Genomic DNA, 14,753 nt, shown 5'->3' on the forward strand with positions numbered 1-14,753 from the left:
CAACCATAATATACTCATATATAACAAAAAATATTATAATCTTGCTTCAAAGATATCAATCTTGATTTGATTAAATTTGTTTTGATGCAAGTATTACTTTGCACTTAATTCAAGACTTGTTCAATTAAAAATCTTATATCAATACAAATTCAAGACTAAAATTTTTAAAACAAGATTACAATATTTTTGCTTATATATGAATATATTATGGTTGATTTAAGAATAGTCTTTTTTTCTGTGCACAGGCACACACACACACACACACACGCATGCACGCACGCACACGCACATGCACTACATCTTCACCTAGGATACACTAGACTCTTTTTAACAAGATACAATAGTTAAATGTACGCGCGCTCATTTTTCGCGCGCGACGCGCCGATGATAAAACATAAATACACGCTTCTTAGGGCACCTTTGGTATTAAGCTTGATGTACTCATCTTCGCCTCGCTTGTTTCGTTTCAGTATGTAGAATACGCAATTTCGCATTAAAGCCACCACCAGGATTCGCATTGTGCATTATTGTGTTTTAATCACGCGCTAGTGAGCTTAATTTTTGCGAGGCTCGATACTTATGACTATTATTTTTTCAACAATATGAACAATTTGGAAAATTCGAGCTCGATGTGACTTATTTAAGAAATTTGTCAGAAATTTGTTTCCGAAACTTCCAATAGATTTATCGTTGAATGTGAATTTCATGGTACGTGCGGATGTATCCCAGGGTGGCGTGGCATGTTTGAAAAAATCTTCGCGACTGTTCGCGTATAAATGTGTTTGTTTATATGGGTGTGTGTTTTGTGTGTGCATGGTACATATACATGTACGTGTAACCAAATATCGCGATATGACGTGCGCGTGTAACTGCGAAGAGTGCCATTCTTCTTTACATATGTATACACATACAAGAAATAAAATCCATTTCCTCGCTTGCTTCATTCTTCTGTTGCCTTTTCCTCGATGCTCCACCAGCCACATTTCTATCACCCCCGCCCCTGTCTCTCGCTTCGTCGTCGTCGATCGCGATCAAAGACACGGTGAAAATAAATAGTAGGTAAAGGTAGGTACGCGAATCGATAAGTTAAGTTCGTTAAAAAATATATATACCTAGGAATTATTATGTGATTATATTGGGCCCCCCGCTAGAGTCGCGCGAACCAACACGCCTCCGTTCTGCAACGTCGAAGAATTTACAAGAATTTGCCTACCGATGTGTTCGCTGTGTCCCTTTCGGGCGGAAGAGCGAAATCTTGCCCTTCCACCCACGCTCGCAATTTTTGCATCTCTTCTCTTCCCTCCTTTCTCGTATATATGTGTATGTGTGTTACTGCTCCTGCGTCCTTTCGCTTCCCGCGATCTCTCGCCGACGAATCTTTTAACTGCTCGACAGTGCGACTTCTTGTATGGTTCTTCCTCGTGTCTTGTATTCCGGTGGATATCCTGTCCTAAAGCGCGTTCTGTCGTCTCCTCGGGCTGCCCGATACTCTGCCTTTTTACATGCCGTTGATGTCAATCTTAAGGTTGGCCGTTTTCTTGTCTCTTTGATCCCTGAAAAATCGATGCAAGCGATTAGGACAATTCATGATACGTTTGAAACGTAAGAAATCCTAATTGCAACGAGACGACGTTTTTATAATTAAATCGCAGGTCATCGATATGTGAGACCAGATAAAATTAATTCTTTCTGGGACACAATAATTTTTTAATTTTCTCTATTATGCCCCACACTGTACGTACATTCTTAATATAACAGACATTCTTAATAATATACACACAAGAAAGAAAATTGCATCATCTTTGAACTATAATTATTAATATAACTCAATGTATGTTCAAAGATATTGTAAAAAATTCATACAAATTTTGAATGTATCTATATATGAAGTATATCTAAAATAGAGTTATGAACTTTCGCAATTGTCGAAAGACGTGAGGATTCAAAACCAAAAGTCGGCGGTCATTTCTAACGAATTTTTTAATACCGGTTCTCAATAAGTCACGTTGTGACAGTTTGAAAAAGACTCGGTCGAGAGTCCAAACGAGGATGAAAGGACAACCTACATTTGTCTTGTTACCACATGAAGAGTGTCCGCGTGAAGCTGAAGAGACGACATTGCCATTGAGTAATTTGCGTACCTCATTAGGACGTGACTGTGCTGAAAAGCGCTCTTTCACGGTTTATTCAAAGCTCTCGGTCGACGAAGAGGTACACACACGGCCAAGAAAAGGAAGGTATAATAAGGGAAGCACAAGATATAGAAATATAGATAGATTGAGTTTTGTTATGTCTGAAAGGAATCTCGCAAGAACAAACAGAGATTTTATGAATAAAACGTATTTACATAGCAAGAATAGATTCAAGGCGGGGGGCGATGTAATATGGAAATAAAACAACCTAAATCTTATGACAATATTTCTTCACGACTTATTAGTATTGTAAAGATTTTTAAACATAGAAAGAATTATAATATTAAAAGTATTCAGTATGTCAAATAAAAATAATATATTCCATTATACGTAAAAAACACATTCCGTAATATAAATTTACAATACATTACATACAGAATAAGGTGATGTAATTTCGAATATGGTAAAATTCTGAAACAAAATAAAATTTAAATCCAATTTCAAAGTCCAAGTTTTTTTTTCCCTATTCGATATCTTTCAATATCCTCCACACAACGAGATTATGTTTATCGAACTTGAACCTCGAAAATTGGATTATTTTATTTCATTCAGAATTGTACTATGTTCGAAATTGTACCATTTTACCCTATGTGTGTTCGTGTGTATGTGTGAAGAAAGAAATACGCGACGTATTCAGTAGTTTAAGAAATTTAAAGTTTTCAGTGTTTACATAAAAAGAAATTAAACGGTTTAAAGATTCAAGAAATTAAAAAGTCTTGGAAATTCTGTTAAACAAATCAACGCAAATAAATTTCAAAAACACTTAGGAACTCTTTCTCCCAGAGGTAGAAAATTAAAAACTCGACTATTCAACTCAAATCTCTCGAGTCTCTCTCTCTCTCTCTCTCTCTCTCTCTCTCTTGCGCGCTCGCGCGCGCTCTCTGTTGTTCCTCAACAATCCTATAAAAAGATTCTCCTTCATCTGCTAAAAGCGTAAATCCGAAAGGTTTTCTGATATATACGCTCGCAGGACAGAGGAAGAGAAAATATTCATAGGATTGAATATGTTCGCTGGAAAAAGGGCAAGAGTTTTAATTCATTGAGTATCCCACCAGGTGAACGTTACGGTGCCAGACGTCTCTATAAAACGACGTGAATTAACGATGACGTGTTCGACCGTGCCCAGCCCCAAGCGGACCGTATCGATCGTTTAATTCGAAAATGGGGAGGTCGATCCGTAGCCACAGCTTCGTTTATAGCGTGACCAATCGCAACTTTTCGGCGTCATGTATGAATAAACAAGTTTGCGACACAATTGCAATTGGAAGTGAACGGTATCGATCCACCGATTTCAAAGGGTAAGGTCGAGTGATCTGAAACGCTCTTTTATAGCGTCCGATCAATTTTTGGTGACACACTTTTGCCCTGACGGGAATCCATTTTCAAACGCGTCGAATGGATTCTCGAGTCCTTCATTTCTATCTCTCAATCTCTTGCATATTTCAAAAGTATACATCTTATATTTATATTCCTTCGAGATCTTTTAAATTTTTAAAAACCAATTTTCCAACATTTCGTATAATATAGTCTTGATTAATTAATTTTCTTTTTTACAAGAGTCAATAAAGACAAGGCTATATGGAAAGGAAATAGCTAATAATGAAGAAATAAATAGCTATTTCATTCAAGTTATTGATTTTCAAATAATTCTTCGTATATTACGTATATTTTGCGATTTAACAGAATCTTGCTTAAATGCTTATATTCTTCTAACTTTGACATGCATGATTATTAGCCCCTTTTTAAATAAAAAATGATGCAATTTTTTTTTCTTGACGTATCTATTACATATCGAATGTCATGCATAAATAATGTCACAATTGTGTGAGCTTTGCCGAAATATTACTATTATTTTGAACAAATGAATAACTCCGCCAGCTTCATTTAACGCGGCTTAATTACTTAGTTAATTAATTAGTTCAATCCTTTTAGCGGTTGGATAACCTGTGAGCTGAACTTAGTTCAGCCCTTAAATTACGTAAGTGGGATCGATCCTTAAATGTCCGACGAATCTTCCTTCATCGGCGGAAATACGGTCTTGATTAAAAGCGGAACCTCAGAATCATCGTTTGTCTTTCCTCTTTTTTTATCTTACATGGCTTTTTATCGTACAATCTTCCCAATTCATTTTGTTTAAACGGCTTAAAGTTAAACCAAAAAATAAAATGAACGTTAACATATCAAACCCACTTTGTCTTTTGTACAAAGATTTTTTTTTAATATACGTTCCGCGTGATAATGTAAGAATAGAAAACAATTGCATTTCAATGAAATCTAAAAATGTACACAACATTAATCGTATCAAAAAATGTAGTTAAAAATATTTTATTATCAAGGACCCTAATTGTTAATACAAAATAATTTTAGTCAATAAAATTAATCCTATTACTTTATACAGCCAATATTTTCCCAAGCATTACTACTGCCGATTAGTATAAAGTTGCTACAGGATATGGTGCATAGTGCTCGTCATATCTATATGGTACAGTAAAATGAAGACAGATTTGATACAGCGGAAATAAAAAAAAAACATACAGGAAAGGAAAGGATTTGTATGAAGGAAATTACATCGTAAAGAACGAGCAAATCGACAAACAGGCATCAATAGAGGAGTACGAAAGGAATACAACAGGAAAAAGAGAAAACTTCAAGTCTAGGATTGAAACCATATAATTCAGATGAGTCCAATTTTCAATGCTACGATAAAATTTACCTTGCTATATCAGTATCGCATTCTCATCGGTCAGAAATAGATATCGAGATCATTTTTGCTTGTCTCCAACATTGAATTCTGAACTCTCCAAAATTATAATTTAGTCTCTGTTTGGAATCGTGCAAAAATTCAAAAGAGAGAAAATCATAAAAAAGTAATTCAAAATAGATAAAAAATTGTACGCGTTCCGACCGTAGAAACGGGAACGTGTACCTCAATCGAGCGATAGAGAGATAAAGTGAGATAGAAAAAAAAGAAGGAAAGAAAGACGGGCAGATTCGCCGGATTTCACGTGATCGGTAGGCGATTAACGACGGATAATTGATAATTGGCACCAATGCACGAGAGCGCATCTACTGTTCGGATACGAGTCCTCGACGGGACAGCCGTCGTCGGTCTTTCAACCAGATTTAATTGGCCTTCGAAATGACGGCCTGTCTAGCGCCTCGAGGCACAAACGCTTTCGAGGGCGAAACCGCGTGAGTTTGATCGAATAATGACCGAATAATTGGATCCAGGATCCTCTGGGCCCAATGCATTTCGGCGACAAAAGTAAAGATCCGAAATTAATATTATTTCAATAATGTCTTCGATGCTATGGATGCTGAAAAATGTGCCATTTCCGCAATTCTAAATATTAAAATTTCTAAACATTTTTTATATCTATAGCATCAATATACGTAAATTCATCAAGATTATACCGATTTCGGCCCCTAGACGAAAACGCACAGCTGTGCTCAGAGTTCCAATAAAATATTGTTCCAATAAAAAATTGTATTTTTAAAGTAAATTTATTATTTAAATGTGATATTTTGTGTATTTAAATTTAAAATCGTATTTTATTCGTAATATCATACATATATGTTTTCAAATTAAACTATTACTTTCTTTATAAAGTTCCAATTTCATTATATTGTAAAGACCATAAATTGTAATTTCCTTTTAAAGAAATATTATTAAAACTTTATTTTTCATGTTATCTTCATGACTCAACAATATTCATTAAATAGAGTACCAAAATAATATATTCATATTTTCCATACATATAATTAAGCGTTATAAAATATTTTTCTTTAATGAAATATTTTGAATTTCATATATATAATAACAATAATTATTACACCAAAATAAAATAAGAAAATAATATAAAGTATCGATAAAAGCACAACCCTACGTATTCGCCGTCGATCGCATTTTCGCGGAGGCGGCTCTACTGTAGGTCGGACCACCCAGAGCCTCGTGTATGTGCGAAAGTCTCGTGCTAGACCAACGTAAACACTCGTGCTAAGGACTTTGGCGCATAAGCAAGGCCTCTGGGTGTTCGGAGGTACGGAAGCTCTACTCTTGACCGCAACAAATACTCTCATCGAGACTCTCTAGTCTCTCGGCATGTGCTAAGTGCGCAAGAAACGCCCTCGCTAAAATCCTCGCGCGTGCTAAGGTCTTTCTCGGAACCAACATCTTCGTCCTATGAATAACGTCAGAACAAACACCGATGTTTTCGAACTCACGAATACCTCGTACAAAACCTTCGCCTAGTTCACATAGAGCCGCCCCCCGCGTCCTTTGCAGCGGTCTATCGTAGCATAAAGTGGAACCTACTTCGATCCAGAGATTTGTAAAGCCCACCTCGGCCATTTTTGACTTTGCATATTCGATTCGTATCGCTCCCCGGTCGGAGGAGAGGAGAAAGGATCCTTGGAGAGTGGCCATCGCCTGGGCCGCGTAGCGAACGTCTTGATATTCGACAAAGGCCACTGGCGACCCTCCCTTCGTGTGCATACGAAGCCGGGAGAAACCAGGAAAACTGTGCACAAATAAGAGAAGCGTACAATACGTGCTCTAGTTAGTCGTAAAGACAGTACTCTGGTAAAGGGGGAGTTTAGAGAGGTTTTAGGGGGGTTTGGTTACTGCTTGGTTGCCATTAATGGTGTCGGTGGTGTCAGGCGGTGCCGACATGGGGTGATTACACGGAGGGGATGCGACACAAACTCAGGATCAAATTCAAATCGTTAACAGCTGTGAATTATTTCCTTTAGCATATATCTGTGCTAATTATTTTTGGGGAATTTAAGGTGTACAGAGATAATTACATACATATATACAATACTACGTATAATATAATTGTATGTAATGAAAGAAAATATTATCGAAGTGTAAATTAAATAATAAAATAATTTGTACAATTATTATTTTGCAAAATCTTTAAATATGTACAATATTGTACAAATAATTGAAATTATTTTTTAAAACGTAATCGAATGTTTGAAAAATTATTTTAAAAAGCATATCTATCATGTATATATAATAATATATATATAATATTCGCATCATTATTTCTATTGTTATACTGTTCATTTTATAAAAGAGATTATTTATAGAATTCATCATATTTTCCTTTCTATATACTAAGTTCCTTCCTAATCGTAATCCTTTCGCATTAGGTTCACAGTGCATTCACAAATCCGCGATTAATCGATAGTTCGCGATGTAGAGACATTACCCTCCGTGCAAACCCGTTCAGCACACCGACAATTAGTAAACGGCACTAGTCGCATGGTATTGGTACGGGTACTAGTACAGGTGCGTCCTATATGCCTACAATCTACGACGGTGGCAAATGATTAGCGGATGTCAGTGATGTTTGGAGGCGGTGCTGTTAGTACAAAGCTTTCGGCGTTCACGGCGGACTTGCACAATTTCGACCATTATTGCGCCCTCAGCATGACGATTAAATTTAGGTGCAGGTACTTGATACTTTGTCGTTTGCTCGTTATTCTTTGATTACTATGGTTATTAATTTAATTTGCCCGTTTGTTTATTTACAAATCTACAAGGAGAATAAATCAAAAGTAATAAATTTAATGGTTCACAGACTGACGTACAAATCTATAATTATATATAAGCTCACAAATTCATAGATCTATAAAAACATGTCTTAAAAATTTGTATTAAATATCTTCTATTTGATAAAAACAATTTATCCTTTAATTAATTTAAAATCCATTTTTAATAAAGAATTTAAAAAAATGTTTTTTTCTCTTGGAATCTATCAAAATTTAAAATTAATAATTAAGTATCACAGTAATTATATATCGATTAATTAAGGGGTTTCTGAAACATACTATAAAGAAAGATTTAATATTTTATAAAAAGGAAGAGAAAACTTAAATAAATCTTAAATAGAAAAAATTATTAATATAAAAAGAAATATAAAGAGAATTAATATAAAGAGTAAAATTAAATCTTAGATGAATACAATTTTTTATATAAGATTTCCAGTTTCTAAGCTGTTAATTTTCAAAATTGTATGAAAATATTTTTAATAGGGTATGTTTATAAATTTTTAATAGGGTATGTTTATAAATGTCCCCTTTTAAATTAAAAAACACTAAAGAATGATGTAAAATTGTGCTCATACTTTTGAGAAGCATTGTTTACAAATCTTTCTTTAATTTATATTTCTTCTTATTTAGTGTAAGAGATTAATTCCTAAATATTAATTTCTAAACTATCATTTTTAAATAATCTAATATGATACGCGTTCCATGATCAAAAATATTTTCGCACGATTATAAAATTTTTTTGTCTTGACAAATGTACTTTTTCTCAAGCATATCAACGTGAAATAATTACCCGTGTAAGAACAACGGTTGAATTATATGCGACAGGGACAAGTTGAACTACATACGACGAGGTGTATTCACATCGTCAACGACGAAATTCCGTCGAATCCTCCGCGAGCTACCGAAAATTGTAGAATGCGCAGGGCGCCTCTTGCACGTGCAAACGCGTGTAATTAACTCAGGCACTCACTTACGAATTCATACTGCAGAACTCTGGGGTTTGCGGGATAATGAGATTTCGCAGGCTAATTATACGAGGGGAGGAAGAGCTTCTCTATTGGCGTTAGAACTTGCGAGACAGTCGCGCGCAGACTTCCGTCAGCTGCGAAACTCGAAAGAGTAGATCGCGTCTTCTAGATCGTTATTCCTATCCTGTGTGTTGAGGACATTGTTATTGGTGATTCTTAATATTTTGTTAAAAAATTTTGCACCTCGAGTATCAATGGACCAATTACTTTATAACTAACGTTTGTGTAACAAGAATAAATAAAAGAATAAATAATGTTTGAATAATAAATACAAATTCAAAGATATACAGGAAAAAAATTTAGATATTATAAATTGATAGTGTCTCATAAATGATAATAACAATATGATAAATTCATTTTATACACTCTGCTTTTCATTACAAGAAACAAAATGCAATAGACATATTTGATAAAATGGTTAATGTGTTCAAAACACTTCTGTCGCAATGTATGATTTTTCACTTTTTCACTACCATGTATCACAAAGCTCCTATTAAAAATATAAAAGTGTAAACTAGATAAATCCTGTGTAAAACCATTCTTTGTTGTTCGAAGAATAGAGTTTTTGACAAAAACGTTATTACAAAATTTGCACAAAAATATAAAAATTTTTACTCTCCTGCTATTAAATTATCTTAAACTGAATAAAATATATATTTTAGTTTCTATTTAAACTCTTTCTATCCAATAATTATAAAAAAAATTATTATATTTTAAAATTTTTATTTCTCTTTCGATTCAATAATTATTTGTGCCTAAGGTAAATTATATATACTTGACTTTATAAATAATTAGACATTATATTCTTTCCTTTTTTTACAATTATACATTTTTTACACTATAATAAATATGTAAATATTTTTAATATTTAGATCCTAATTTCTGCGTTTTGAATTTTTCAGTGAACTGCATAAAAATATGAAGTACGTCATATCATTTTGTTAATTCATAATTTGTATAATTTAACTATTATACTCTTTTTTTCTTTTTCTGTCTGTTATTTTTCTAATAACCATAGTAATCGGCATCAAAAATACCAAAGCAACTACTATCTCAACATTCTATTAAATAAAAAGTACCCACAAGTATTATAGCAGTTCCGTATTATTTTGCGGTGCAGCATACAAAAATCAATTCATGTAACTTTCTCTTCGTACATAGATAATAATTATTGCAATTCCGCGACTACAAACACGTGATCGAGGTTCGCAGCATTAATCAAAGGTAAATGAACGACTCTGCCGGATCTTCAGTTTTTCCCATTCCTACGTAAAAGTATATGTACAGCGGATATTAGCTGCGGTCTAACCGATTTAATGTAGACATATCGAAAGAGTTCGTAATTCTCGATTCAATGATTCACGACGTACTGGAGGCGTACTCAGGATCGTGGGAAGGTTCCGCATGGTAGGGCACGTGAAAATAATTTATTACACGAGCGCAACTGTAATGCCCGGCCGGATAACATATTTTAACTTCGCCGCTTGTTGGATAGCTGACACTTAAGCGAGCAGTTTAATTGCGAATATCTCCGTCCGTAATTAGCGGGTTATCATGTTTAATTACAATTTTACGTTTTATATTTTTTTAATGACCTGAAAGTTTTGCCCATAATATATACCAATTGGAAACCGCGTAAAGTACGATAATATGATAATTAATAGTAAATATGTTATTCCGCAAATTTTGCAAGCGTTAGGAATGGTAAGAATCGCATACATTACGCGCTATTCATGTACACTTTTTAACTGCGTTTTTTGTCTAATGCAAGAAATCCTTGAACGCATATATCCTTGCTAAAGTTATATAACTGTAACGACGTAAATCATAATAAGTTGTTTCTATAATAAACGCAAAACTTCCGGCCTTTAATCTATCTGGAATTTAGTCATGTGAATTTGGTTTTAATTCGAAAATTGCTGTGATAATTACAGAATTTTTTTATTTGAACATATATATTGACAAATTCAATTGTTAGACATTCAATACAGGTTCAATGATTCTAGAATTTACTTAAGTAAAAAATCTACAAGAATCAAGAGATCTATTAATATTTCCATTAAAGGTCTCCACTAAATAAAGTAATCTAAAGGTAAAATAAAAAATATTTTAGAAAATCTAAAAATTTTTTATCCAAAAAATTGTCCAGAAAATTTTATTCAAAAATCGAGGCCTAAAAAGTTCAATGGTTCCAAGATTTATTCATAAATATCAAACATGTTTTTAAAACCGTCGTATTCTTGCTGTTTGTTCGTCAAGAATTGCAAATGTTTCGAACACACCACGACATCGTGATATCACCACCACGTGGTACGCTGATAAGACCCACGTGTATCGGTACCCGTATCGCAATTGGCGCCATTTACCGCCAGCATGTGTATGTCATATAAACGTGACTTGGTTCTTTTAAGTATTCTATTATCATTGCTATTATTATGATTAATATACGTATATATTTTCTGACACTTTGCGTTAAAATAAAAATAATTATCTATATACCCTTATTATGATAAACGTAGTCTTTAAATGTTTTAAGCACCAATATTGCATCAAATTGAGATTCCGCTCAAAATTTTAATATATAGGTACGTAGATAACAATAAGAACATTTAATTTCATAACTATCTGTTTTATTAAGAGTTTTCATTAAAATTCAGAGAAACGAAAAAATATATTATTCTAAAGTTAAAAAAACTTTAACTTTATATACATACTATTTCTGCAAATTTATCTAACGACGCCTACACCTTTACTATACAGCGATAATGCACACAGCTTGATGCAGTCTAAAAACTGTGTCCTTAGGATCTTGATAATCACACACACATGGTGTAGGTCATAAAATATATAAATATAATAAATCGATAAGCGAGCCAACCGATATAATAGTGAGCATATTCGATTGGCTCGCATCCGGCTATGAATTAAAAGAATAAGGTAAACAGTTAAGATGTCTGACCTGCTGAAGATGTCCTTTAGCTCATGCTCGGACACGAACTGGCCCAGGTTCGCCACGAAGAGGGTGGAGCACTGCGCATTGCTGACGGCTATGTTCGGCTGTGACGAGGGTGATCCGACCGGTGACGCCAGTGCCGGCGACGGTAGAAAATGAGGCAGCGACGCGTGTATCGACGTCAACGTCGTAGGATGCGGCAGGGACATAGGCGCCTGGAAAATATAAATACTTCTGTCATACACTCGCTGCGCTTGACCATGAGTAGTCGGTTTGCTCGCACAGATCGACGCATTTGCGTCAATCCGCCCCGTCTTTCTGAACCCTACGTTTGTCCCTACAATATAAAAAATTGTATCTTTTCTGACAAAAACTAAAGTCTAAAGGTCGTCTCGATCTTTAGACTTTAGTAGACGAATGTATAGATTCGAACGATATTCTGGCAAAGAAAACATCGACCAAAAAATATACTATTTGCGAAAATATTGAAACAAATAAGCATCAAAAGAACTAGAATCTAAGAGAAATTTAAATTGAGTGTGTTCTGAAGTTAGAATTTAAATATAAGGTATTCCAGAACTTTCAACACTTTTCAAGACGATAAAATAAAATTTTTGAAAAGTAAATACTTATTATATATCCCTGAAGTCACCTTTTATTATTTGTAATGTTTATAATTATAAATGCGTGTTAATGCATGCGTAACGTTTATAATGTTTGTAACTATAAATGCATGTTAATGTCTGACAAATATTGAAAGTTTTCCTGGAAACTGAAGTATAAAAAAATTTTATTTTACATTTTCTACATATATTTTTAAGTAAAATCATTTTCTTCATTTATACTACCAGTATTGAAATATTCTGTATATCTTCTAGACGTCTTTCTTGCTGGAATATTATATTTACGTTAATGGTGACATTATGCAATAACTTTTTTTTTGTAATAATAACTTTAAATTGTATGTTGCAAAACGCTATAAAATAATCGACTATTACTTTTAACAGATAAAAACGACTAAAATTAACTTTTTTTAAAAATATTTTCGTGCTTAATGGCAAAGTTATTTCAACAGTCACCTACCAACAGTATCTACTTTTTATTGAGAAATTAAAAATAATAATTGATATAACTAACTAATCTCTCTCTCTCATATTAAAGTAAATTATATAACGCAAGGAAACGCAGCAGATTTCTCATTTAACTGTACATAAAAATATGTTTGCAAAAGATATGATCAACATAAAAAGAATGATTTTAAATCATTTGCATTGAGTATCGTTATTAACTTATCAAAGCAATGATAAATCTCACCAATGACATTCTCAGTATCGTCAAGTCGCTCGAGAATGCATTTAATCGAGTTGAATCGTAGAAGATATTCAACTTAATAAGTTCCGACGTTATTGCTACCAGGTTCTCGGTTCGTTATTCCTTGAGTGGATATCTCGAGATTCGCTTCCTTTTTACTTCCGTTAAAGGAAAAGCAAGATGCGTACAGAGAAAAAGGAAATAATAATAGCTAGCAGTCCGGACTCAAGAGCCTTCGATTTATCAAACGTTCAATGCAACGGATTTTCTCTCTCGTGCGGATAAATTCAAGGAATATCGGATTTTAGTAATAACGATATTTTATGTTTCAAATTTTGTGTGAGCTTTAAAAAAATTAGCTTGTAAACTTTCAATCACTTCTAAAAGCTTTCTCAATAACCGTTTCAAATTTTTACTGAATCGATAGTCTGTTGTAAAATAAAAATTGCACGTATGACTATTACTGACTTTTCTTGTGTAAAATTATTTATAAAAATTTAATTTATGTTTTACAAATACGTATAGAAATTTTTTTTGTAACGACATTAAGCAACAAGAAAGAATCACAAACTTATTAAATCTTAAATATTAAAAACTTTAAAATTGAGAAGCAAGAATGATTTATAGATTTAAAGAGCTTTATGAAACGATAACTCAAGTATATAATCCAATAACAAAATATATTTTTCGACGAATTCCATTATATAAAAATATTTACCTATATCTAAAATGTAAAAGAACGATATCCGATCAACAAACCTAAGTATAGTTTTTTTTAATGTGATTTACCTATATATAAAATCCAAAAGTTCTTGAATCAATCATAGCATTCAAAATCGAGCATGTTTATCTCTCCAAAAATTTTAAAACTTTCAACATCAATTTACAATTTTCAATCAAATATCGAGATATATTTACGAAAACATTGCATCACGATTCTTTTTCCCCGCATTCTCGATTAATCCATGATCCGCTGTGGCGTGTTATAGAATAATTTCAGTCGCTATTACAGTATAAAAAACATCATATAATATCATACGCAATGCGATCGATAAAATAACAGATTATATCACATTTGTACACATTCATGGCTATATGGTCGCATTATTTGCCCTCGTAGAAATCGGTAGTTGTGTGTTTTACGGACGTTAATGCGTGATAGATACCTGTGTAAACCTGACACATGTTCATGCATTAAAAATCAATAAAGTTATGAGATTTGGATTGGTACCATCGGACCGACATCGACAATATCTTAAAGGGGATTGAAGATGTACTTACGCTGAACAATTTTCCGATTCTTAAACTTCTCTTGGACATTAGTCTCTTCTTTTAGTATTTATTGATAGATATGAACTTTTGATAATATAAAAAGTCATAAAATAGAAGAAATATTCCTCTTTTCAATTTTATACTAGATTCTAATATAAATTTAAGTAAAAGATAAAATTCCAAGAATAGAAGATTGATATGGAAAATGTTTGTACCCTTATTTCTATACCTCTCTTCTCATATCTCTTCATTTAACTTTCCATATACCCCTACATTAGATGCTGCTAATTACCTAACACGTGGCTTATCAGTGTTATTTATGGTTTCACCTTATATTCTTCATCTATCTTCATTAATAACCATAAAGTAACTCCGAACTGTAAATATTATCAACGCAACGTAACATCCATAAGTTTTAAATACTCTTCCCATAAAATT

The 14,753-nt window shown here is 33.2% G+C and overlaps 1 protein-coding gene across 4 annotated transcripts in view; it reads right to left on the reverse strand.

The window, feature by feature from the left end:
* Positions 1–259: 259 nt before the first annotated feature.
* The window catches only part of LOC108766700 (protein couch potato), an 83,655-nt gene continuing 69,161 nt past the window's right edge, over positions 260–14,753 (reverse strand). For 3 of the 4 annotated variants that reach the window (XM_018516148.1, XM_018516145.1, XM_018516147.1), the window contains 2 exons: positions 11,739–11,947; positions 260–1,553 (listed from right to left, as the gene is read on the reverse strand). In XM_018516148.1, coding sequence (XP_018371650.1) covers positions 1,499–1,553; positions 11,739–11,947 — 264 coding nt within the window. In that variant the 3' untranslated portion in view covers positions 260–1,498. Of the gene's footprint in view, positions 1,554–6,507; positions 6,713–11,738; positions 11,948–14,753 lie in introns of all 4 variants that reach the window. The other variant, XM_018516149.1, reaches the window with a different exon arrangement.

This window comes from Trachymyrmex cornetzi, unplaced genomic scaffold, assembly GCF_001594075.2.
Source record: "Trachymyrmex cornetzi isolate Tcor2-1 unplaced genomic scaffold, Tcor1.1 scaffold61, whole genome shotgun sequence".
In the NCBI taxonomy this organism is placed as follows: Eukaryota; Metazoa; Arthropoda; class Insecta; order Hymenoptera; family Formicidae; genus Trachymyrmex; species Trachymyrmex cornetzi.